The sequence below is a fragment of the Nelusetta ayraudi genome, unplaced genomic scaffold (genome assembly GCF_046127955.1).
Source record: "Nelusetta ayraudi isolate G7.1 ecotype Tasmania unplaced genomic scaffold, CSIRO-AGI_Nayr_v1 ptg000021l, whole genome shotgun sequence".
NCBI classification, from domain to species: Eukaryota; Metazoa; Chordata; class Actinopteri; order Tetraodontiformes; family Monacanthidae; genus Nelusetta; species Nelusetta ayraudi.
In genome coordinates, this window is record NW_027466071.1 from 3,225,702 (window position 1) to 3,252,922 (window position 27,221).

At 43.9% G+C, this 27,221-nt stretch overlaps 2 protein-coding genes across 2 annotated transcripts; one reads left to right on the plus strand and one right to left on the minus strand.

Moving 5' to 3' along the window:
• Positions 1-91: 91 nt before the first annotated feature.
• On the minus strand, positions 92-1,948 carry LOC142889091 (D-aminoacyl-tRNA deacylase 2-like). Its single transcript, XM_076027708.1, has 4 exons — positions 1,796-1,948; positions 1,089-1,243; positions 609-678; positions 92-488 (listed from the first exon to the last, which is right to left on the minus strand). The coding sequence occupies exons 2-4, from the start codon at positions 1,197-1,199 to the stop codon at positions 175-177; spliced, it is 495 nt and encodes a 164-aa protein (XP_075883823.1). The 5' UTR covers positions 1,200-1,243; positions 1,796-1,948; the 3' UTR covers positions 92-174.
• Positions 1,602-6,063, plus strand: nubpl (nucleotide binding protein-like). The gene is made up of 11 exons (XM_076027706.1): positions 1,602-1,782; positions 2,760-2,904; positions 3,167-3,201; positions 3,365-3,455; positions 3,565-3,604; positions 3,710-3,800; positions 3,947-4,040; positions 4,401-4,486; positions 4,577-4,697; positions 5,064-5,146; positions 5,571-6,063. The coding sequence occupies exons 1-11, from the start codon at positions 1,654-1,656 to the stop codon at positions 5,652-5,654; spliced, it is 999 nt and encodes a 332-aa protein (XP_075883821.1). The 5' UTR covers positions 1,602-1,653; the 3' UTR covers positions 5,655-6,063.
• Positions 6,064-27,221: the final 21,158 nt, after the last annotated feature.

The window sequence follows — 27,221 nt, forward strand, 5'->3', positions numbered from 1 at the left end:
TGACATATACTTTTAAAAATACAGTTGTTGCATTAAACATTATTTTATGTTGACATTTTACATTTTAACAAAGAAAACAATCCAAGACAAGTTTGTGGAACTTGTGCATCTTCTGAAAGCATCGACATATCAAAACAGTAGTCTTTACACTCGCGCCTCATGTCTTCTTGCAGCTCAGAACTCCATCAGGTGTGTGTAGGGTCCGTTGGTGTCAAGCTTTAGAACTTGACGGTTTCCGTACGTCCCGTGTTTCACAATCATTCCAGGTGCAGCTTCCATGAGCTCCTTCTCACACAGAGAGACAAAGTCAGTGTAGAGTCTCAGCCCATCCTCCTTGCTGATGTTGTTGTGGTACTGCATGGCCCTGCCTTTAGCCTTCCCACCCAACGTAGCCTGTGGAACAATCAGCAAGTTGCCGGGAAGGTCCAACACGGACACCATCTTTCCTGAGTCAGACTCGGACAGGCGCAGGTTCAGGAGCGTAGACACTAGATTGGGGGGGGGGGAGAAGCGGTATTTAATTATTTCAGATTTATTAGTACACAAGGAGCAATTCAATTATTAGACAAACGCAAATATGTCTGTCAAGGATGATAAATGTGACTGACCCGTTTTAGACAGGATGTCGTCTGTGGCTCCTTTGAAAAAGCAGATGTAAATCACCATTCCTCTGTTAATCTGAGGGCAATAAAATTGCATTCATAACATCATTGGAACTTTAAATGATTGACAGAATAATGGTCATATGTTACATATTTACCAATCTAATTATAATAGATTTATTGTTGTTGTTAGCTTGCAATGGTGACAGACACGCTTTCCAGACAACTTCTGAGACGTCCACCTATATTGTAAAATTCTGCGGTCTAAGTAGCTCTGTAGCTAGTAAACCATTCACTTCGGAAAAAGGGGCAATACACGATTTACGGTAACAAAACATTGATTTGTGTTTTTCTTCTGGGGCTGTCAGTCATAAATTCTGACAGTCAGTCATAAATTTTGAACAACATTCTCAACTTCTTCGCTACGAATGTCTGATTAACATACACCAGTAGTTAACCGAAATGACACCAGTCTCCAGTGCTCACCTCAACAAACTGCGCTTCGGAGTCTTGTTCTGCAGGTTTGACTTGCAGCTTGGCGTGCAGACACTGCTGCAGCACTGCACGGGCCACCGGAAGCACTTCCTTCTGGGCCATGACAGCACGGCTTTGAGTCGACACTCAAACCACTTTCTACAAGGCTACAAGACAATACAACACAAAATCAGCCACCAAAAACAAAAAAGGTCTACAAATGTTCACCCGTGAAACGTGAAGGCGGTAACGCACTTCCGTGTTAACGTCAACTAGAAATGGTTGTTGTTGTTGTTGTTGTTGTTCAGGATTGCGCTTTAATTTTGCAGATGATGCGTTATAAGGACATACCTCTCTTTTTTTTTTGAAGAGTCTTTTTGTTTTCGAATCAATGATAATAACAATGATTATTATTATTATTTTACCAAACAGTGAAACGGCCAACAAGAACAACGATCTGATAACGGTGTTTACTGCATTTTGAAAACGCCTTCCCTTTCCTTTTGCAAGCATACGCATTTTGCGCAGTATTGATGCGCGCCACGCTACAGCCAGGGAGCGTCCAAACCCCCTAAACATGGCTCAGTTCACATACAGTCGGCTGTCCCATTTACTCAGGCTGTCTGCCAACAGTCCGTCCGTTTTACGGACGTGGGCGGACATTAAATATGGGCCGGTGTGCTGTGCGCAGGCTGTCCGGTGCCAGGTGAGATTATTACCTTTCTGTTGCTGAGTACGCCACAGTTTAGATCAGCTAGCTAGCGGCTTCACAGTACCGTCAAGGTGGAAGGAGGAACGTCTTCAAACCGGAAAAGACACTAGAAAATAAAAGTATTAAAGAGGGGGAAAAAAACAAAACAAAAACAATTCTTGCTCTTAAAAAGAATAAGAAGGAAAAAAACATGATCCTTCTTTCTCCCCTTTTTGGGAGCGGGGTTCTTTCAACACACTTTGCTGTCATACTAACTTGCGCATTTGTGAAGTTTATCGCACAAACGTTTTATCCTGTCATCCATAAACCGGAAGTGTATGTGGAGATGCAACTGCAACTGATTTGCTGATGAATATACCTGTAATACTGTAAAACCATAATATTGTGGGCTTGTACAGAATTTCTGACCATTAAAATAATATAATTTTTTGAAGGACTTCCAGTACTTCTGGAAATTAGCTGTACACTCTTCCGTATAATGCGTAAAACTCCCCCAATACATAACAGAAGTCACAAGTTTTGATTAGGCAACTACATTTTCAGCACGTTGATGTCATTACATGACATCAGACGTCAAATCTCTAGTAACTGGTTTACTTAGGTGTTTAGCTTCTTGATCACAAACTGATCGTTATGATACATGATGTATCTCAAGAATTACCTAAACAAATCAATTCTCATTTCAGAACTTATTATTGTGGTTTCTGGGGCAAATGCAAGATTGTCATCATCACAATTGGAATTTTCATTTCTCTCTTACAAACAGAATTAATGTTTAATAATAATAATAATAATAATAATAATAATAATAATAATGATAATAATGAACATTTTAGATCAATTTAAGATTGCTTCAAAGGAAGTATTTTATTGTTAAAGTCTCTTACTGCAGCATTGCCACGGGTAAAGTGGCTGCTATATTACTGCCGGTCAGTAAAACATCACAACAGATTTTGTGAACTGTTTCCCAGAGGTCTGTGGACAGCAAGATGTTGCAGGAGCGGCAGAAGCAGCAGATGGCGAAAGGTCTTCCCAAGCAGAAGCCCATCACGGGGGTGAAACAAGTCATTGTTGTGGCTTCTGGAAAAGGTGGCGTGGGCAAGTCGACCACTGCAGGTACAGCAGTCGTTTGTTTGCGTCAATGCTAATTTCAAAGATCAAACCAGAGTCACAGCACTTCCAGAAAATGAAAGTAATGACTTAAATGTGTGGTATGAAAAGGTGCTTTAGCACAACAGAGCCATTGTTGCCCAAAAACAACAACAATGGAGAATTGTGTTTTGAGTTAAAACTCAGTAGTTTCTACGTATTAAAAACAAATATTTATGTTTCCTATTCATAAATTCTGTTTTGTGTTTGTCTTTGTTTCTCCGTTCAGTGAATTTAGCTCTCGGGCTATTGGCTAACGATCCGGTAAGGATTGCTCTCACTTTCACTTCTTTCATTTGCAATTCTCACTTTGAAAAAAACTTGCACAGTTTTAGAAGAAGTAAATCATGGGAGGAAAAAAACAAACAAACTGTGTGGAAGTCTGAAATTGGCACATGTCATCGTTGTTTGTATATAATTTCATCAGTTAAAGTCGGTGGGTCTCCTGGATGCAGACGTCCACGGCCCGTCGGTCCACAAGCTGATGAACCTGAAGGGAAACCCCGACCTCTCCGACAGTACGACTCTCCGTTCATCTTCGTCTGCCGATTCACTTTTCTCTCGTTGGTGTTGCCACCGGCCACCGCACAGTCACAGCTGTTAACCCGTTTGCTCTGTGTGTGCCAGACAACCTGATGCTCCCTCTCACCAACTATGGGATCCCATGGTGAGTCCCGTAGCTGCCGCCCGTGCTTCTCCCCTCCATTCTCCTCCTCGTTGTCCTTTAGAGACGTTTCAGGGGTCTAATTCGCTGTCTCCGCCTCGCTCGCAGCATGTCGATGGGCTTCCTGGTGGACGACGAGGCCCCCATCGTGTGGCGAGGCCTCATGGTGATGTCAGCAATAGAGAGACTGCTCAGACAGGTTTGGACTGATCGTCCACCGCAGGGTCTGTTTAGAGAGGTGCATTATGTTCAGATCATTTAAGGTGTGTGTGTGTGTGTGTGTGTGTGTGTGTGTGTGTGTGTGTGTGTGTGTGTGTGTGTGTGTGTGTGTGTGTTTGTTCCTAGGTGGAGTGGGGGACGCTTGACTATTTGGTGGTCGACATGCCTCCTGGAACCGGAGATGTGCAGCTGTCAATCAGTCAGAACATCCCTGTAGCAGGTCGGACACACACACACACACACCACACACACACACACACACACACACACACACACACACACACACACACACATCGATTAACCATGAACTAAAATCCCAACTTCCTCATTGACCTCCATGAAACAGTATTTTAGTTATATTTATATAAAATACTTCAAAAAGTGAAGTTGCTTTTAAAAATCTTTCAAACGATTTGTCAAAAATGTGTGACGTCGCACTACGTTGGTGGACAAACGAGTGCATTTCGAGCAGTGGGAGCCGGTAAACTTCGGCCAAGAGGAGGACTGACACCATCAGGCCTCGGCGCAGAGAGTTTGAATCCTCTTCTCATCAGGCCGCCTGCTCTTCCTGCGCCCTCAGGTGCCGTCATCGTGTCCACGCCGCAGGATATCGCGCTGCTGGACGCTCGCCGAGGAGCCGAGATGTTCAAGAGAGTCAACGTGCCGGTAATCTTGAAACACACTCTGCACCTCTGAGAGCCGTTGGCTGACAAGCACCGGGCGTCACCACCACGGCGTGCGTTCTCTCCGTCGCAGGTCCTCGGCCTGGTTCAGAACATGAGCGTCTTCCAGTGCCCCAAGTGCGAGCACCAGACTCACATCTTCGGCTCGGACGGAGCCCGTCAGCTCGCCGACACGCTGGGAGTGCAGTTCTTAGGTGAGTCGGAGGAAGAGGAACAGTGACCCCTGTGCCCTCAATGCAATAAAAAAAAAATATTCCTAAATCAACACATTAGCTGCGTTTCCACGACCCCGAAAATTGCGCAAAACCTACATATGGCAATTTAAAAAAAAAAAAAAAAGCATTATTACCTCTCATAAAAATGAAAATACATTTTGTTTCTTCATCGTTGTTGGGAGGTGTTTGGGTCGACGTGACAAAGCTCCTCCGGCTGGCACAGTCATTTTCATTTTTGAGGTGCTGATGTGAGCGCAGGAGGTGTTCATTATTTTCTGACAGAATCGACCCCAGGAGGTTGAGAGTCTTTGTCATCCTTTTCTTCTTCTTCCTCTCGTTCCACAGGCGATATCCCTCTTCATCTGAACATCAGGGAGATGTCAGACAGAGGGAAGCCTGTAGTTGTCTCCTCGCCAGACAGCCCAGAGGTATCTACTCGACACTCGTCTCCTCTGTTGTATTCTATTCTGTTGATTCTATCATTGAATTTGAATTTGACTTGAATTTTTGTAAATTAAAGCAATCTTGTGCAATCAACAACAAAAATTATATATTTATAAAACAAACAACTACAACAAGAACAACAAAAAACTTCCAAAACAAATTTGCACAACCAGATACATTCACATAAAAAAATAATAATAATAATAATAATAATTATTATTATTATTATTTTTTTTTAAACAACTCTGTAAACGAAAAAAGGAGTACGCTGAAGCTGAAGCTTAATTTTGCCGACCCTGTCATTGCAAAGCTTCTTCCTGGTGCTGGTCACCTGCTGAGGGCATTTTCTCGTGTTGAACGTTCAATCTTGGGGTACTTGTGTGCTCTATTCTTTCTTTATTCGTTTAGGCCGAGGCCTACAGGAAGGTGGCGTCAGCCGTGGTCAGGAGATTGCAGGAAGTGACCGACGGCGTAAACAGGAAGTCGGCGTAGCTCGCTGACCGGCGTGAAGACGCACCGCACTGCTGGAAGTTTACGCCACAGAAATACTCACAAAACGCACAATGAGTGAAGGCCAAAGCGCTACCCGTGGCAGTGCACTGTGTGTACTGTGGATTCTGAAGCGACGACAACAAGATGTGTGTTGAAGATGTCGGAGGCTGTCAATTGATTTCAAGCAAAGTGTTTGCGACCTTGATTGTCAGCGTGCAGCTGCTTAAAATGTCCTTTACCAACCCAGCTTAGGCTTCCACTGGAGTCTCATTTGCATTAAAGTCAGAAAAACAAAGTTGTTGCTGTAGAGGATCTGTTATATTTCAACTATCACTCTGTTTATTAATGTTGGCTCCCTGTGACTGAATAAAATATGTGTGGTTTTCCTGGTTTCTGCTTGGAAAGCACAGTTTTGACTCATTTTGGACTTTTAAAAAAATGGTTGTAGCAGATGAACTGATACACGCAACACAAACTACAAGTTAATAAACTAATACCAGTAATTAATACTGGCACTAACTGAGCAGTAAAAAGGATTCCCAAAGATGTTGCGCTTTCCACATTGAAGCCTTTGTCAATGTGTTGCAACTGCACTCGTGCTTTCCAGTATGAATGTACAGTTTGTGACGTCAGACAGAGGCAAAGCGTGAGAATTCTTCAGAATCTTTCTGAAACACGAGGGGTGTCCAGTCCGGGCCACTACTGTAAACGGCCAGCAGAGGGCGATAGGAGCGCATGGATTCAAGCCTCAGTGGAATTGGATCACAGTGGCTTCGACGTTTCCCGTCTTCTTTTCCTTTTAGATCTAAAATTGGTTGAAAGTCGGAGAAAAATAAGTTCTGCTGACATCGACGCGGTCGATGGGGTTTTTGCCATTGTTTTTCGTGATTAATACACGATTAGGCTACATTTATAAATACCGGTCTTATTGAATCTTGATGTGCTGGAAAGAAAAGGTAAAGACCTGAATGAATGAATGAATGAATGAATAAGGTATAGTTATGCATAATGGAAACGTGAACTGTGCAACAACTTCTTCCATCTTCTTTAGCAAAAAGCATCCGCATTCGAGATTAATTTCACCGTTTAAAGTAGAATCTCGCTTTATTTGGCTCTAATCGGATCTGATCCTTTTTGGGTGAAAACATGCAGCGTTTTTTGGTCCCCCCCGCCCCCCCTGCTGTTTGTCTGAGACACACGTTCGACGGCAAACAACGGTGGTCAAACAGCAGCTGCGAAACGACTCGGCATTCTGGAAGCAGTGACGCTGCAAAAAAAAATTGGTACCAGCTGCGTTGTCATGGCAACGAAGCAGCTGGCTCAAGGTCAGCAAGTGTGTGTGTGTGTGTGTGTGTGTGTGTAAGATGGCATTTGTCTCGGAAAGTTATTTTCCCAGATATTGTTCATACTTTTCATTATTGTGGAAAAACACAGAAAAACAAATCTAGCTTTCGTTTTCATGACCCTCAATTTCCTTTTATTGGCCTCCAATTGGTCCGGCCCACCTGATTCCAATAGCTGTTAATGAGGAGCCCTACTGTAAGCACTGTTACTTTACTTCCGAACAGCCCTCCTCCACCACTCCAGTACTACACTGGAGCGTCATTGCGGTAACCCTGCCGATGGTGCTGCATTGGAATTCCCACCTGAGTCAAGTCAAAACCAATGACTCCAAACTGCTTTTAAAAGACCCACTGTGTAAAAAACCCAACATATCATGTTGTAAGAGGCAAATTATCTCATCCAAAGATGACCTGCGTTATGTTTTTGTTTCTCCCCCCCCCAGTTTTATAACCCTTCAATCCTTCACTCATCATGCACACCTATGGATCCATGAACAGTGAGCCTTGACAGCGCCTTTCATAGTTATTATGTATGCTCGCATCCTCAAATACACCAACAAATAAGAAGGTGGATGAGGTATCCAGCTTTGGGTGCGCAGGCCACCGTAGCTCACTGGCAAACTCACGAGGGGGAGGTAGAGTGAAAGGTGCTGCGATCTCAAATGAAATCACTTGATGTCACTGTTTCAGGGAAGACGAAAACTCCATCCAAAGTCAACGGGATCACATAATAAAAACTCTCAACTTAGCTAAACTTAGCAACTTAGCAACATTTAAAGCTCCTTTTGCAGAAGTTGCATTAAGTCACTGAGACCTGGAGCACCAACTCAAATCTGGAACATTTGGAAAGCAACCAAAACAGAACTCGTACGAGCTTTATGCATAAAAGATCTTTACACATTTTCAGGGCTTGCTAAGTTATCTTCTTGCTTTTGAACTTTGAGTGTGAACCGCAAAAGAAAAAAAGAGAGATAGCTTCAGTTCCTCCAGTATTTCTCCTGCCGGTGACTCATCGCTGCCTGAAAGCAGGAATATAAATTATGAAGCAGATTAAGATAAATTATTGATTGGGGTTATGTTAAGAAACTTCCCAACTGACAGCGGCGGAATTCATCGGAGGCACAAACCCAAATTTACACTTTCACCACAGTCAAATGAGCAGCTCAGACCTGATTTCAACAGATCAGCATGCCAACTGACAACCTTGAGGTTGCAGTTATCGCTCAGTCCCCGGATCTTCATAGACCAACTGTTACAGATTCTATTAAAAATAAATAAAATCCAAAGCAAAGATTTCTGTTTTTTTTTTTGTGTTTCAAATCGAGAAGGAAACCTGACATATGAAACACGAGGCAGAACTGGAGCGGAACATGGAACTTCCACTTTCACTTCCGGGCAGTGGGCAGTTTTTGGTTTCTGACATTTTCATGAGTGCAAGCATGTTTTGCTGGTGTCAAAGTGAAGATATCGAGAAAACAGCAGCAGCTTCAAAGACAAATGAAACTCTCCAAACAGACAATTAGACGGTGACATCTAGTGTAACAAACTCCTGACTAGAAGCCTTAAACAGAGAGACACTGAACGAGTGAATTACAGAGAAACGGATAAAATGGCAAAAACAAATAGAACTGACGGTACTAAATTGCACTGATGACAAAAATATTCTCAAATTGTCTCTATTTTGCCGTGAGAATGAAACAGAATATTGTGAACTTACAGCGTGTGAGTCTTTGCAGGCTTTGCTGAGGTGTTTTCTGTCGCTAAATACTGCAACCCACTGTCTTGACCTTCAGGGTCCGGAGGTGCTTGTTGGGAGTCAGTCCTGCGTCCTCGTGTGTTTGCGTGCCGTGGTTAAACCTGTCAGAGCGTTGTTATCAATGCAACTTCACACGTCGCCAAATTAGAGAAACAAGAGGGGCAAATAAGAGGGCGAGAGGACAAATAAACAAGCGGGAAAACATTATTTTGTCTCGGCACGAGGCTGTGGGCAAAGCCTGGGATTGGTAAACGCCCTCAGGGGGGGAAAAAAAGTTTGCCGACTTGTGTGTGTTTGAATAGCAGAACGCCTAGGAAATACGGTGTGCGCTGAGATATAACAGGGCCGTCAGATTCTTTCATGTACAAAAATAAAAATTAATTGGAGGTGGAAAATGGAAGCAGAGCAGAACTGCCATGCACAGACACAATCTATTTATTATGGAACTCCGTTACATTTTCGGTAGGTGAATAAGTCTGACGTTGTACGAGCTGAAAGTACCTGGAGTTGGAGTTTTCCGGAAAAGGGAAGGTTGCGTTGAATGAAAATGCAATAAAGCCATCGTTACCGCATATTCCTCCTCTAGAGCAAAAATCACACTGATCTCAGCAACCAGGCAGGCCTGTGCCTGCGTGAAGCGAAAGCACATTTGTTTTGTAACAGCCAATAAAAACCTTACAGGAATGTGATGTATACCAAACCTCACTCAACGCTTGCGCAATCAGGCCTCGGAGCAGTAATCGCAGCCTCTTCCTACTCTGGTGTCTTCAGTGCGGGGAAGCAGATTGTCAATTTCAAGCAGAGTTTAAGATCAAAACAAAGAACACACACACACAAAAAAAAAAAGCCGACCCGAAGTTATTGAGGATGTTGTTGTTCAGGCAACACAAAGACGAGAATCTTTCTTGTGAGCTTTGAACTTGTACGCGTTAGCATCTGTTTTTTTGGCTGCTTTGCCGCCCCGAGAGCAGATGATGTTTTTCTTGTCTGGAGATGACTTTCTCCAAAGCGCAATGTGTTCTCAATAAAATGCAAAGTGAACACGAGACAAAGTAGCCGCCTGTCAAAAGGGGAAGGGTGCATCTGCAACTCGTCCGCACCAAGATGTATTCATTTGTAAGCATACTTGTCATTTTTTTTTTGAATGGGTTTTCCTCAACTCATAAAAAGTTCTGTGGCAGGCGTCACAGGATAACTCTGCAACCGCAGCTCAAGCGTTTGGATTTTGACTCTGCAATTTCAACCATCCGTCTTGCCAACCTCCAACGCGAAGACTTTCCTGAAGTGGTGAAGCGCAGGAGTGAGATCCCGTGGCGAAACAAAGACGAAGACCAGGAATCTCTACTCTGCCACCACTTGAGTTGGAAACAATAGTTGATTCCACAAAAAAAAAATTGTGTGAAAACTGCTGGTTTAATCAGAACTGGATGGTTTGCTCCAGGTGTCCACAGCAGTGGTCCAGTAAACAGCTGTCTATCTATCTATCTATCGATCTATCTATCTATCTATCTATCTATCTATCTATCTATCTGCAATACCTGATATGATATCAGCTATCTGATGTTATATATCAGATACCTGATATATATCAGGTATCTGATATGATATCAGCTATCTGATGTTATATATCAAATACCTGATATTATATCAGGTATCAAATATAATATCAGCTATCTGATATATAACATCAGATACCTGATACATATCAGGTATCAAATATAACATCAGATACCTGATATTATATCAGATACCTGATACATCAGATATTATATGCCTGATATATAATATCAGGTATTGGCACTGCGAGGGAGCGCCAAGCTTTGTCTATTTGACGTCACTCGCAGTAACAAATCTACACCAGCAGGCCTGAATGTGAAAGAATGAGGGCGAAAGAGTGAATGTGATAAATGTGTCAACATGACGGTTGGTCTTCTGCTTGTTCCTCGCCGGAGGGATGCACAGGGAGTCCTTCAAGGGGAAAAGAAAAGAAAAAAAACCCCGAAAACAAACCTGGAGAGACTTTTTAACCATGGAGGCCTGAACAGTGTCCCGTGACAACACGGCTGCACCTGCTTTCAAACAAGTAAAACACTGCTGGCTGGCTTCCAAAAAAAACACTTATTCTTTAGGAGCACACACACACACACGCGCGCACACGCGCGCGCGCGCATGCGCACGCTGATGTTCAGAATGCGAGTGCTGCATCGTTAATAATGATAATCAGCAGCAGCTGGTTGCAATTGTGCTGTGTCACTGTGTGTGTGTGTGTGTGTGTGTGTGTGTGTGTTTGAGCGATGGAGGGAGATCTCATTATAGCAGCACCCCCCCCCCCCCCCACTCTTCCACTTATCCGTCCTGTTTTGCTTCTTCCTGGAAAAGGAGCAGAATCTCCTCCTTCCTCCGCCTCGTCCTCCTCTCCTCTCTTCCTCCCCTTTCATATCCCCTCGTCCTATTTTCAGCCTCCGCCATCCCTCTTTCTCTCCCCTTCCTTCCTCCTTCCTCTCAGCAAGAGGACTTCTTCTCCACGTCACCTCCCCTCCCCCGGCCGCCACCAGTCTGTGATCCAAAGTTGTCGTTTGGCGGCGCTGCGCGACAAAATTGTGGCCTTTTCAGGTTAAACCAACGCTGGACAAAGCTGGAAATGACTGCGAGTCAAAATAAACACGCTTCCTTTTTAAAGTTGCTGCCGTCATCTCTCTGTAATTAAATTAAAGTGGCGGCGCAGTCGTGCTGCTCACCCATGTACTTCTATTTCTGGTCAGATTTTTTTCCATGGAAGTGGCCCTCAGAAGTTTGTGGACGTTTGGAGTTTTGAGTAACACGGTGATCTTTCTGGAAAGGGACACTGCTGTTGAGCTTATTGATTGATTAATTGATTGATTAACTGACTGACTGACTGATTTATTTATTTGATGACTTCAATTTTTCTTTCATTCATTTTGTTAAAACGAAACAGAAAAAGGGGAACAGAGAGAAGACTCAGAGAGCTTAAAAAAAAAAACGTCCATAGCAACCCAATAAATATCAAGATCAAAAGCTTATTACCTATACAGCGGGGAGAGGGGGCGGGGTGGGGTGGGGGCGGGGTGAAAGCCCTTCCCCCTGCCTGTTTCCCATGATGCTCTCTGCTCCAGTGGTGTGCAGCAGAACAAAGATGGAGCGGCAACACCGTTCACTTTGCAGCCTCCCTTTGTCTTGTTAAATGCAGATGTGCTTGTGTGTGTGGGTGTGTGTGTGTGTGTGTGTGCGTCTCTGTGTGTGTGCGTCTGTGTGTGTGTGTATGTGTTAGTTAATAAGCCGTGCGGTTCACCTGAGTCCCTGAAGCCTCGGGCCAGACGGCCAGACATGTGTGTCTCTGAATAATTTATAGCTTTAAAGAAAATCTCTGCACTTTAATAATTGCAGTTTCTCCACGTCGTTACCGAGACTGTGTGGTGTTTTTTTTTTAGTTTTTTTTTTATAGCAAACCTCCACAATTGGTGACGGAAACTTTGAAGAGGTGAATTTGCTGTCATGTGGCAAATCCTAGCGTAGCTTTAGCTAAAGCCAAAAAACGATTTTAATTCATACAAACGCGACAAACTGTGACATGTAAGAGTAAAACGTCGGTGGGTTTCGTGTCTTTCACGTCAAACTCACATTTAAAAAGCACCTGAATGCTACAACAGGGGGCCCCTTGGTTTGAATCTCAGTCGATTCTCACGACTTTTTGCATTTACGTCATCAAAGTTGAAAACATGACATGTGCAGTCAGAAACATCCAAAAGTGAAAATGCGACAACGCTCCTGCGTTGCCTCAGTGGGACCTCTGGAGTTAAGACACCTTGTGGTCAGGATATTAGATTAGATGAGATTTAACTTTATTGATCCCAAATTGGGAAACTACACTGTTGCAGCGGTCAAAAAACAATACAAAAAGTGAAAAAAGAAGAATAAAAAAAGACTATACAGTAGTTTCAGTTTACAGTTAAGAAGTGGTTAAACTATACAGTATTAACAAGATATACAACAAACCAGGGGCAGATGTGCAAAGACGGTCAAAGAATGTGAATATGACTGGAGCATCGTCGGAGCAAAATGATAAAAAAATAAAATATAAAAGTTTCTGGAAAAACTTTCTTTTGCTTGTGCACCAGTGGGATTGAGGGACTCAAGGTCGGACGTTCAGCCCGCGTCATCGAACTCCGTCGAGTCTCTCTCGACATCTTATCAGCAGAGGCAAAAATGTCAAGTTGTTCCTGGCTGATAACCACAGAAAGACGCCGCCGTGATATTTTCAAGGTCTCGTTTCCTGTCCTCCAGGGTGGCTCAGGTCGCATCTGTCAGACTGTCGTGCACGCGCATTACGTGTGATTTCAAAAGTATTAAAAGGGAAACAAAATGACGAGCCGAGTCAGCGGGCGAGTGAGGAACCAATCGCATTCCCTCCGCGACGTCTTTTACCGCCACGATTCAACCGGCCAGGATGACAGGACCCGTATCCACGAATGCAACTTATTGATTTGATTCATTTTTGCAGCCCTGAGGAGAAACTTTGGCAGTATTATCAGCACTGCTACATTAGGTCACTGCTGATGCGCTGTATATAAATCAGAAGCCGTCCTCCCCCAGGGGGCCTGAGTGACAGTTGATTATCCCAACACGAGATGGCGCCCAGAGCGCTCTGTGTGTGTGTGTGTGTGTGTGTGTTTGTGTGTGTGTGTGTGTTGGATGCTCGTGTCATGTCTGCTAATGCTGAGGATGAAAGGGATGCACACTGGCCTGGGGCTCCAATTAAAAACAGACAGAGCTCTCCATGGTGATATAGGTGAACTGAAGTACGTTATGAAATATTACTGACTGATGCTGAAGTTGACGCCTTCAGCGCTCCAAAATGTGCCGTGGATGTCGGCCGTTCCAGGTGTTAGCGTTTGAACTGCAGCGTATTTCACCCACTTCAGGCTTTGTTTCCTACTTGTGACACAGGTTTATTCCAATAATGGGGAAAATAACATTTATTCCCCCTCACGTGCTGAGTGCAGCATTTATAAATCATGTTTCTGACACGAATGCTACATTAGTATGTCGTTTATAAACACAGTTATAAATGTTTCACTAATCATTAATAAGCTGATCTATAGCGTGCTTCTGTATGCACACGTGTGGAAAACCACCTCATGAAAGTGTCAAAACCTTTCAGCCGTATTTGAGGGGTTTTTCCAAGTTGAGCTGTTTCCATCAACAGTCTTTTATTGTGATATTTAGGTTTTGCGCAACTCTAGGGGAGGAAATGGAACGGAAACGCAGCTACTTCCATGTTGTGGTCTATTCTATTCTGATGCGGCCAATGGATTTCACAGACGCTTCCGATCGACTCAGATGGCACAGCGTTGAATTTTCCCCACCGAAAGAATGCGGCTGCTGTCCTCTGGGGGCAGCAGAGGTGCCAGCTCCAGCGTTTGGCTCTGAAGAACGTCACGACTGAGCTGCAGGTAACTGTGAGCTCTGTGCTTCCACCAAGCAGCTTCAAAAACGAGACGCACAGATGTTATTTTCCGCTGCAGGCTGGAAACTGCATATTTTGCTGGAACCAGTGCGGAGGCTCAAACTGAGGATAAATACTAAAACATGGATGAGTAGTTGGCCATGTCGTGTCGACAGAATCAACTGTGACAGCTGCTTTGCCCACAGGAACAGCCCTCAGCCAGCACTGCTGCTGGTCATTAGCTTTTTTTTTAAAAATCTATTTTCTCTTTCTTCAGATTTTGGTCCCAGTTCGTTCTTCTCCTCCTTCCTCTGTTTTTCTTTCCCTCTAATTTCTCGATTAGCCACGCACATTATTTGCTCCATTTTAAACTCCATCCACCTTCCATCCTCCCTCGTCCTTCACATGTGCGGGATGCGTCCTGACGGGGAACCCACACTTACAAAAACATGTATATATATATATATATAATAAATATGTATAACGTATATAAAGTATATGAGTAACATGCTAAAATAAAAATGGCAAAACAAAACCCAGACAACCAAAAATAGAGAATTGTTGAGACATTCAGCATGTGACAAAAAATAAAATAAATTTTTCATTATCGCAGCTGTGAGCTTTCTCTTAATATTTCATATTCCACTGAGAACTTAGCCTCCCTTCCCATATTTAGCCGCTTTACCGTGACTTTGTAGTCTTTATTATCGTTCCTTGCTTATGGCAACAAAATAATTGTTTCCTTTGTAATTCTTTGTATTAAATGTTAATAAAAATGGAACCCATTGCCTCCCTGCTGGGCACTCAGTATTCAGGGTTGGATTTTTGGGGGGGTTCGATCACCCAATGATTCCCGCCGGGGTGCAGTACTGCTGCTGCCCACTGCTCCCCCAGGGGATGATGGGTCAATGCGGAGGACAAGTTTCGCATCCTTCCAGATATTAGAATCACTGGGACTTTTTCCACACTCACAGCATGAGGATCCTGGGCTAAATACACGCAATTCATTCAAGCGTCTATATTGCTTCTTGGTATGCTTGAGATTTTTTGGCTCTGCATGCCAGCCGTGCACTCTACTGGACATCAAACTAATTTGGAACTAAATTACCAAATTACAGAGAAAAGCCTCCATAATTTAACATTTTTCATGCAACTTCTGAGTCCAAAGAAATGACCCCAAATTATTAGTGTGTCATCAATGTTAATATTAATGTTGGGCCCCCCCCCCCCGGGCGTGGGGCCTGTCTGCACTCTCCTTGTGTATGCATGGCTTCTGTCTTGGTGGTCTGGCTTCCTCCCTCAGTCCAAACACATGCACATCAGGCAACTTGGCAACTAAGAATTGTCAGTGCAAATGGTTGTTTGTGTCTCTGCGTGGCCCTGCAATAAACTGGTGACATGTCCAGGGTGTGACCGTCCTTACACTGCAGCACCACTCTGCCAAGCCGCCCCCCACGTGCAGGGGAAGTGGCCATGGAAAAGTGGACGGATGGACGGACGGACGGGTATAAAATTGCTTTGCTCCCTTTATGGCCATGTTCAGTTTCATAATCAGATTTCACGGCCCAGCTTGTGGAAACACACTGGGAATTTGACTCCGGTGTTTCTGTCCCAGTCGCAGAAACGAGGAAAGGCGAGGGAAACAGAAAAATAGAATTGAATAGAATAAATCTTTATTAGTGCTGCATGAGGCAATTGCACAATGGAAACCATTGATTCAACAAACACACTGTACATGTTTCAAATCCCATTTGCTTTCAACCACTTTGTTACGTCGTGGTTAACGCCGCGCATCGATTCATTCTTCATTTAAAAACTTTGAACGACGGAAGAGCAAATCAAAGTATTTGTACGTCAGCTGAGGTGCACGTGCTCCGCAGAGACAAGAATGGTGTGTGTGTGTGTGTGTGTGTGTGTGTGTGTGTGTGTCCCAGCGCTGACACTTTGAAATCATTCCAGCAATAAATACTGGAACTCAGTGCCCGACTGAGGCCGTGCAAACAAAAGCCTGGTCCCTGCATGGCTGTTGGCAAGAGAATACTTTCACTGTGTTCTTTCTGACATAAGAATCCCGTGTCTGGAACGCCTCTCTGTGGGCACAGGGGGAGCATGATGTCACCGTCCGGCTGACATTTGGTGGCACGACGCAAAAATAAATGAAATGATAAAAGGAGCCGTGAGTGGATGAGGCATCAACCACCAAGATTTCCCTTTTTCACACTGAGCCAGTTGTGGGACACGCCGAAGGGAAACCTGAGGCTTTTACTGAAAGCATAATATGACATCATCCTCAGCCGGTCGCTGCAGCATCACCGCGTCACACTGAAGCTGTTGTTGATTCACGCCGCTGAGTTGAGCCGCTGCTCGCTGGTTACAGGAAAGAAACAAACTGAAGGCTGCTGCGCCTCCCATAGCGAGGGAGGTGATTCATTATGGGCTTTTGTTTCATTTGTCAGCCTGTTTTCCTCTCTGGACGCACACACACACACACACACACACACACACACACACACACACGCACACACAGTTTCGAGCCGACACATTCAGCTTTTCTCACTGTTATGTTAAGTAAATTGGTTTTTCCTGTCGTGTGTTTTTCATTCTACCAAAGTTTAATCTATTTGAGACACGAGTCGTTTGAACTTTGGCTCCAAGCAGAAGGTTCCTTCAAAGAGCTGACACCAGTTCAACATTTTTGGGAAACTGATTTTTTTTTTTTTTTTTTTTCCGAGCTATGTCTCTGGTTATAGCTTCAGTGGGCACCAAGACTTATTCTCATGCAGCTTTCTTTTCCGACCTGTGTTACCTGTGTCACCTCACTTCACCTCCTCTCACCACCTCCAGATGCCAAATAAACAGTAAAAACAGAGCTGGTACGTGCTCAATTGGTTCAAGTGAGTTCAAATGCTTGATCAAAAATGCAAAACTGAACCGTGCCAGGTGAGCCACTATATAGAAATTAATGGGTCGCCACATTGGATTCTGAGGTCTGGGATTGGATCTTGAAGAAAAATGTATGAAGGCCGGCCACAGAAGACTCAGACAGTTCATCTGCTGGAGAGAGATTGGTGAAGTCTTATCCAAAGATAGCATGGAGTGCAGCAAGCTGCAAAAAAAAAAATCCATGAGAACTCAAGTTTGTGTCCACGCTGACTGACAGGTTGCCGGCCCCTAAAGCACACAGCCTAACTTCTCTTTTGTCAAACAGTGAAACACTGTCAGGACGGACGTGGCTTCAAGACACGATTAAATCAAAAGCTAGTAGGACACAGACTGGATGGCTCAGCAGGGTCAGCGAGGGGCACATTTGACAAGGAAGCCGAATCCTTACAAAATCTCCATCAAGAGCTTTATGTAACTTCTGTCATTCTTCTTTATCCACTGGTGTTCTGAGTCATTTTGTGGAGGTCAGGGAGCTTTCCCATCAGCTCTCTCAGAGCCTGCCTCAAGATGAACTCATCGTCACTGACTCATGAGTCGGTCTGACCATGTCCCCTCCCAGGGACTCTCTGTCATCCCCTCAGGACAGCCACTATCTTGCCCATTCAACACGTATACAGATTCTGGTATTCCCTAATACTGCTGTGAGCAGGTGTATCATTGGGTCATGTCTCAGTTATTCATTATGGTTGTCACTGTTGTGAATTTCAACCTTCGAGTCTTTGCCTTAGTTGGAGGAGAGCTGTGTTCCTCCGGTGTCTGTCAGTGGTGGCCACGGCCAATCATCTTCCTCCATCCTCTTCACTCACTCCAACTACGTCCATGTCCTCATTCACTCCATCCATAAATTTCCTCTTTGCGTCCTCCTTGCGTCCGTTCCGACCTGCTTGCACACACTTCTTCACCTCTTGTCCACGCTCTCCGTCGCTCTGGACTGTTGACCCAAAGGACTTCAAATCCACCACCTGCCTTTTCTCTCCTACACCCTATAATCTCACCCTGGTCCCTTTCATCAAGAAACATTCATGTCAACTGCTGCCACTCATGTTTTCTCAGCGTGACCAGCAACTGTGAAACTGAATCATCAGCCATCTGGAATAAAATACAATGTCTGAACTGAACTGAAACATTGTTACTTTTGCTCTTTCTTTCTCCTTATCCCCAGTAGCCCAGTATCTCTCGCCCTTCATGCTTCTTCCTTCTCTGTGCACTCATGCTTCCCTTCTTCTCCACTTCACCCTCCGTTCCTCTCACATTCACATTAATCATTGCGCACTTTCTTGTCTGTGCTCTTCTCACCGGTCTCGCTGTTGCTCCTCTCACTTAAATAATGTTGATTTGAGACCTCGCTTTGCTCTTTGGCTGTTGGTCAAAGTACTTAGAACATAGATCCTCCCTGTATTACATACACTTTGGCTAACTGTCGATCTGATTGGCCACTTGACTTGCTTTTGGTAGGCTATGTATAGGCCATTACCTCTACCCCCCTAACCTTGATCCTAACCCCTGACCCCATTAGATGCAAGGACTGGCGAGTCTCTGCTGATCTCTGTCACAGTAGCTCAGAGATGATGCAGATGAACCAGACCTGAGGAACTTACCAAGGAACTGGTAACTAAAACAAGAGAACTGCCAAGAGGCCATGGCACGATGTAAAATAGCAGGCAGTACATCGTTCTGAATAAATAACTTATTTTGCCATTAATCAAAAACTATTCAAAAAGTGACCTTGTTTCGTATTAAAACACTTACTTTGCTCTGGTGGTTCTCAGCGGTGGTAGATTGCCTTTCTCGTGCTGATGAAAAGCCTCCGTTCAAGGATCATTTGGCAAGACAAGAACAAGTAACAATCTTTGTTTCGAGTGCAAACAGGCGCTTTGCCCTTTTCAAGCGTCACAACAGGTGCAAAACAATCAGATCACGTTGAATTACCGTACGTGCCGACAACTGGAGCCGCGCCTGCTGTTTCCTCAAGTCTTCCTGCCGAGGTCTTCGCGTCGTAACCTCAATCCAGTTGCAATTGATTTCATCAGAAAGGCAATCAATAGAGTCAATCAATAGACCGACCTTGTGTAGGCAGACATTCAATTTGTCGTGTTCACCCCTCTTTTGTACGCTGCCACTCGTCAAAACGCGACCATTAGCTATTTGTGCCGCAGGAATTTATCCGTTATTCTATTTGAATTGTTCATTGAGTGAGCGCTATTCCTTTTTTTTTTTTTTTTTTTTAAACACAAAGTATAAACGGATAGATTGTCAGCCAAGAATCCCAGCTGTCACTGTGTAGCTGCGGTACACGCAGCGTCTATATTTACCCCGCTGTCTGAGTGGACTCCAGAAATGAATATAAACAGAAATGTGAATCCCCGCAAAGTGCTGCTGTCGGCATCGGCGTGTGTCATTACAACTGGCTGCATGGGCCCTCTGCATACTTCTTTAAAACACTCACAACATTTATGTAATTTACCGCCTGCTTCCGCTTAGCTGTAGCACCAGCACTTGTGTGTACAAACAAACAAGCGCAGCAGGAGGAGCTGGAATAAACCTCCAGACTCTGCTGCTTGTGGCTCAGCTCCATGTCAGCAATGGTTTTTCATTTTTCAATCGTCCTGTTCAGGGGTGGGCAAAGGTTTTGAGTGGTGGGGCCGCAGTGGGTTTATAAAATGTGGCAGAGGGGGGCAGCGGAGCAGCAGCAGCAGCTGGATGGAGTGTTTTGGTGAGCCACCTCATAGGAGGAAACAATGCATCATGGGATATGTAGAAAAACATGTTGCTTTAATGTCAATTGAAAATGAAGTGTTGCAACCAAGTCAGTGTCTTTGAAGGCCCACCAGGGTGTTTAGCTCTTCATTGAAATGACTGAATGCACTGAAAAAGGGATAAAATACCGCTGTTTTCTTAGTTACTTGCCCAAGCCTTGTCTTGGTGGTAGTGTTTGCTCCATTTTGCACCCACGTCGCTGTTCCCACCCATTGACTCAGGTGTTTGAGCGTCTTCATTTCAAAGCGATGGCATGACGCAATCAAGAGTTACTTCTTGGTGGTATGTTTGGCTCTCGCCCACTGCTTCTAACTGTGGAGAACTTGTCCAGACACGACCGTGTTAGCCAACAGTTGCCTCTGACAGAGTGGAAATAAAGTCTGATGTCAATGTGGATGCTGAAGGAAAGGCCGGTATTTCATAAGAAGGGACTGACACAACTGTTTGTTATTCAATGGTGAGTCTTTTTTTTTTTTCAATTCAAATGAGTGTGTGTGTGTGTGTGTGTGTGTTTCCCGCCATGTCTGATGAGTCTTCCCCGTCCTGATTGTGTTCACCTGTTCCACATGACCTTGTGTCTCCACTTTGCCAGCTTGTCTGTGGCCAAAGTTTTCCAAGTCATGTCACGTTAGTTGCACGTCTGGAGTCTTTGCTTCGTCTTCAAGTGTTTGGTTGAGACTTTGCGCCTTTTGAGTTGTTTCCTCGATTGAAGTGATTTTCTGTTTTCTGCTTTTTTCCTCTCCTGAGTGATCTTTTGTTTGTGCTTTCACCGGTTTGTGTGTTTTGTGATTCTTTTTTCCTCGTGTTCGCTTTCTCCATTTCATTTTCATTTTTTGTTGTTGCAAATTTGAAAAATAAATAACCTTTCGTTTGAAACTTTGTTTTTTGAGTCGTACTTTTGGTATCAGTTCTGGTCCAGTCCTGCCACCGCGATATTTTGAAAGGCTGGATCGAGTATCAAGTACGGCTCTTATCTGATTTTAACAATCACACAATTATTGTGTGATCTGATGTGACACATGAGAGCGTGATGTGGCTGAGTAATCACTATGAGCTGTTGCACTTCATGGCTTGGCAAATAAAACACAGTATTCATCACTGAAACTCAAACTGGAGTGTATCCAGCACTTTGAGATTTCTTAATGTAAAGTGCAATACAAGTACAACTCATTATTATCATGATATTTTTCATTCCTGAAAAAAAAAAACCCTGTGAGATGAAACATTCAAAGAAAAAAAAACAACAACAACGGTCTTCAATACAAATCACAATGATGATGATGAACAAACTGTTGTTGGACTTTGGTTCAACATGATGTCACCAAGGCTCATGAATACATTTACACTTTATCTTGGCAAAGTGGGAGGAAACAAGAGTCGGCCCATTACAGTCATCTTCACCCAAAACCTCAAAACTGTCCGAGCATGAAACTAAAAACCAAACGTGAAAATCTCATGTATATGTAGCATTCAGAGTGATAATTTGTTCCGGGTTGAACTCTCTCTGGCATCAAGGGAAATATTGCAAAATACAAAACGATAAGTTGGAAAAATATTTTGGGGGAAAGCAATTTGAAAAAGCATTCATCCCATTCCCGTTTCATCCCCTGAGCTCAAGGGGTAGTTTGTCTTCTGGGAGCCTTGTTACCAAAGAGCTCCTCTCTTGAATCACACATGCAAAGTGGGACAATTCTGGCAAAGGCTGAATATAATTGTGAGGGTTTTTTTTTTGTGGCAAACAATTCAGCAAGGACACATTTGCCGCTGCCTCAGACAATGACTAGGTCACGCTGGTTTGCTGCCAGAAAATGAGAAAGTCCTCTTCATCTGGTTTGCAGGAAACTGCTGAATCAAAGAAAGCAGTTACACCCTTTTGGTGGGGGCTGCAGACAGAGAGGCATTTTGGGAACTTACTTATTCTAGGCAGCCCCCAATCCCCCGGTAAGATGAATTATTTCCTGCTCGTGTAAAAATGTATAGGATGTAAAAAATATATGGCAGCTTTTAACATATAAACTGAATAGTTTCAATCTGATGACGGCACAAAACCCCGTCTTGATTAAACCACCCTCGATACATTACAATAGTGTCACGCTTTCATAGGATTCAGATGGGGGAACTGTGCCTCATAAAAAGGGAGCGCTGTTATCTCACTGTGGAATTTACAGCTCTGTGTCACTGGCAGACTTTAACCTCAGGAAAATCAACCACAGTCTGCTGCGCCGTCGCTCGCAGCTCGGCCGACATCTATCCAGCCTGCTTTGCATATGACTGCAGGGTTTCGGCTTTAAAGAGGGGAAGTTGTGCGCTGATGAAACGTTCATCGCTGCCCTGGAGAGGTTTTACTGTAGCGCCTGCACGCTTTGCATTTACACTTGGCACGCTGGGCAGACGCCATGTTTCAGGGCGGGGACCTGGGCGAAGAAAAGGCGCGAGTGAACATTGCACAACACACAAGCTCGGTTTTATTGTTTTTATCGGACCCCGAGTTCAAAGTTCACGCTGGGCACTGAATCATCCAGAGCGCATCATGGAAGTGCTTCTAAGACACGTAGCTGAATATTTCCAGCCACGGGTAAAAGTCTGGGAATGTTGTGCCACCCGGACTTGTGTCTGGAGTTTTTATTTTCCTGTCCGCCGAGTTAAAATTGTTAGGACACAGATGCAGATGAAGCGAAGCCAATTCAGTACGTCGAGGCACACGGAGAGTAACTTTATCATCATCTTTATGGGAGAAAATGTAACATTTCTGAGTATGTTGACTCCAGCAGAGAAGGCCTTGCTGTCCCCGACGGCCTCCCATTACTAGTGATAAAAATAACGATAACGATAGTAACAATAATAATAAATGCTCAGCAACACTTTGGCAGCTCTTTATGCCTCCACAACACCGAAACCAAAGCCGGGAACGGGTTCAGAGTCTTGCGGCGGTTGGCGGTGAGTCAGTGTGAGATCCTGCTGGACTTGCTGGCACGTTCACAGCTCCGTATTGTTGCAGTGGAGGGAGATATAAATACTCAGACAGCTTCCTGCTTCTTCCTGCTGGGGCTTGGTACTATAGCTGTCCCAGCTGAGCACACACCCAGACACAATAGACCGGCTTGGGCCGCTTTCTAAAGCGCACGCGGGCATGAGTTGACTGAAGGAGGCCTTCAAGGAGGATTATCTCACACAAGTCTCCTTCATCGTTTCATTCAGAGCATGAATAGAGGACGGACAAAGAAAAAAAGGGAAACTCTGAGGAGCTCCTTATTATTGTTCAAGATCATCTTAATTAATTCCACTGCTGTTGCCTCACAGAGCAATACTTTAATAGTGCGGTTTCGAGACCAGTGGTCCTGCCATAATTGCTATTATGAGTGTCATTCTCACTTCAGCTTTCATTGCTGCTCTCAGTTGGGATGACAACAGGACGCAAGAGGCTTTTGCTTTATTATGGGCCGACTTTACAGTCTTGTCAAAGCCCAAAGTACATTAGGGGTGGTCGTGTGGCGGTGGCGTGAAACGTTGTGCCTCGCACCAACCGTGAGAAACTATGAGTTGTGGGTTTGTCACAAAGTGAAAGATTTTTTTTCGAAGGGGATCTTCCCTCCTTAGACATTTTCAGCGGGCGGTTTCCCAGATGGATGGGTGAAATAAACTGAATTTGGGAAGGAGCCATCTGGCATGTGAGCCTATTTCACATGGCTGTACAGACAAGTTGACAGATTTGCTATATAGAACACAATATACTGTATATCTCTATGATACATTATCCTTATTAAGATTGTGACAAATGTCTTCAGCAACATATTTTACTGAGGGACCTCATCAAATTCTGTCAGTATGACCCCACTTGTGTTTTTATTCATAAAAACGCAAGACACAACACGGATTCCAAGATGCAATCGCTGCATCCACCTCCCGTGTTATTTTATGTTTTTTTTTTATGTAACCTTTACTTTTCCAACAAGGTAAAATTCCCATTGAGATGAAAAACCTCTTTTGCACAGAAGATTCGCCCTAGACAGCCGGCAAACGGTGAACATTACAAACAATAAAAACAAACATAAAATCAAAACAGTTTCATCTCCACACGGCCAAGGAACGGACGGTTTGAATGGCCGTCTTAAATCACATCCATCGACAGCGCGGAGGCGTCTGCTTTGCGTCACCAACGTTCGCCTCGTCGTGAAACTGAAAAAGTGGCGCTTTTGGCAGAAAATGATTTAAAAGTAAATTTGCAAAACTTGCTTTTTCTGACCCAGTTACCGAGGATAATCCTCTGTCCTTTTTGTGTGCTCTCGGCAGAACAAGTTTCTTTTTAAGTCAGGACAAAATAAAATTTGCAGTGTCTCATAAATATCCATGTCTCAATTTGTGAGCTGAGATGACGAACATCAAAGCTAATCCAAGATGTCAGTTGCATTCATAACCCACCCTAGAAACTGAGGGTGAGGCTCACATTTTTCCTCCGTTAGTGGCACAGTTTAGACGAGTATGAAACACAGAGATGAGAAAAAGATGTTGACATTATATGATATTATATTAATCTCGTTTTCATTGCTTAATAGCTCGATTTCCCAATAATAAGTTGCATAGCGTGTATTAAAGAATATTCCCCGGGGAGCGGGAGGGGGAGATTCCAAAAAAAAAATAAAAAATGACTGCTCTCATGTGGCTCTGATCTTCCTCAAATGCACATCCAAAGTAAACTTAGGGTGGAACGTTATGAGGAAAATTCTTGCAGGAGATGGACTTGCATGCAGGCCAGCGGTTTATGAAACGGCAGCTGACCCGGTTCGCTTTGGGAGCTGACACACCGCTCAGAGCTGGAGGCAGAGGACGCGGCATCCTCTCAGCCCGGCGCCGTGCCGTTCTCGGAGCTCTCCCACCCTCGGGCCGTCGCTGTCTGAGTGGGTTTTTAAGAAGGTTTTCTCAAGAAAAACAAAACAAAAGAAAAGAAAACATTATTTCATGTAAGCACGTATGTGTAGCTTTTGAGTGACGTGTTGGAGGGAAGAGAAGGGAGGTTCTCTCTTTGCCATCGATGCTGGTGTGTTGAGCCTTTGAGGTTTTTCATCTTGCTTTTTGCTTTTTGGCTCAAGGGGCAGACACGCCGCGGGTTCAGGGTGAGGAGTCGGCCAGGGTATCATCACACGATGAATCTTTAAACTGAGAGGAGGATCTCTCGCTGTTCCACCTGCAGGAGGACGGTTTCATTTTGTTTTACGTTTGAAGCCCTTTTTTTGTGGAAATGTCACTCAACTCGACTTTCAGCGTGACATACCTCACAGCGAGTTTAAAACCCACAGCGAGTTCCGATTCTTCATAATTCACAACACAAATTGCACTACTCTCATTATTCTCACCTCTGAAAAACATTTTCAGCCTCAGCTAGTCAATTTTATGGTCCAGGGTATTATAAACGTGTTACAATATACGCAAAGACTCCCTGCATTGCAACTAGGTCCCTAAGATTTTGCTCCTTTTGCTTATGAAGCCTGGAAGCAACTGTGAGACTAGTTTCTGCCAAAAACAAAAGGAAGAACGCTGCAGTAGTGACAGTTCCACACTGATAGAACAACAAGGACCAAGACTGAAGACTGTTCTTGGCAGTTTTACTCATTGCCTTGACAAAGGGATGGTTAGAAAGCGCAGTTTGAATACTAATTGAATAGATGGGTGTTGTTTGACCTGATTACCTTCCAAGTGATTATTTCAAATGAATTTTTCAGAAAAATCAAAAGGATTGATTTGGAGTATATCTGGTATACCAGATGTATACACATTGATTGAAACTATTATTCTGAAATGTATCCAAATTAGAAAAATATATATAAATACTCTTTAATCTTGGCCATGTTAGACCAGCTTCCAGAATACGTCGAACCTAAAGTTCCCCTGAAATGAGAAAATGCTTTGGATAAAACGCAGGCAGGCACCCAGACCCTTACGACAGGGTCATCAAATATGCTGATGATCCCTTCAGTGGAAGTAGGATCCCACTAACAAGGACAATTTGGAGATTTATGGTACAAGGACGATGGTCTCTTTTTAAAGTCACTTCGATGGAAGTTGTTTGACTTTGGAAGTACCTCACCTTGCAGGGGTGCTGCCTTATATTACCCATTGAGACACAGACAGAATGGTGTGTACTCGCAATTATTAAGTCGTAAAAGTCGGTTGTGATTAACACTTGAGGCACGCATGCGAACGGGCAGGAAGGTTTATGGACCGGAGGATGACACTTAACCACTGAATATAAAACAATCCCACAGCCCATCAAGCTGATCATGTATACAGAAAATGCACTTAGGCATTTTTTTTGCTTCACAATTTGGCAGAGAGGGCTTCATTTCAAATGCTAATGGACACTAATGTGTTGGCCAGGAATATTGCTCTCAATGCCTAAACTGTCGTCATGGTGGAGGCAAGCTCGTTACAAGTTCTCTTCATGCTTTGAATAAGCAGGCAGGATTATATTTCAGGGACTCAAGTGGTTTTCATAGGCCCGATGATAGCCAAGAATATTAACTGCAGCTCTTCATGACGATGGAGTCTCTGTAGTTAATCCCACCTAAAGGTTGCCACCATGCCTTCCGACGAAACAGGGCATGCAAGTTTTCTTCCCATTTATTATTGTATTATAAATGATAGAAATAAATTCAACTTTCATGTCAACTTTTAACCATTTGGTGTTGAAACCCTCCAAGTCCAACCCTTGATGATGGGTGCAGAGTACGGAGGCTCTCTGTTCCAGGTTTATAGTGTTTATAACCAGACCCACGACCCCTCTGTCTCAACGTGGATGCTCTACCAAAAGGCTACAGGCATCAAAAATAGAAAATACCACAACAACAAAAACACCAATTATTTTATTTTCGTCCAAACAAAACATTAAACACATACAATTCTTTCCATCACAGTTGCTTTGCTTCTGGTCATTCAGGCAACCTCACTGAAGCGGAGGCTCTTGCTGTTTAAGGTGCAAACAAAGATTACAAAGGCCAGTGAAGGACTTGTTTAAAGCAGACAGTGTAGTTAAAGTAAGTGGTGGTTACTTTGCTAATGTTATGCCTCCTCTGTTGCTGCAGAACCTTTCAAGTTCTCATAAACTACGAGTCCTTTACGTTTGAAATCTTTGCTCGAGTTTTGCTTCTGATGAAATACCCCACGGTCAGAGAATCAAAGGGAAACAGTCCAACCCACAGCTATGATAAACTGAATGTGTAAGTTAAAGAAAAACGATGTCGGCAACCTAGCTGTCCCGCTGTAGGATCTCTGTTGAAGAATGTTAGGCTGTCTTTTTAACTTGAACTATC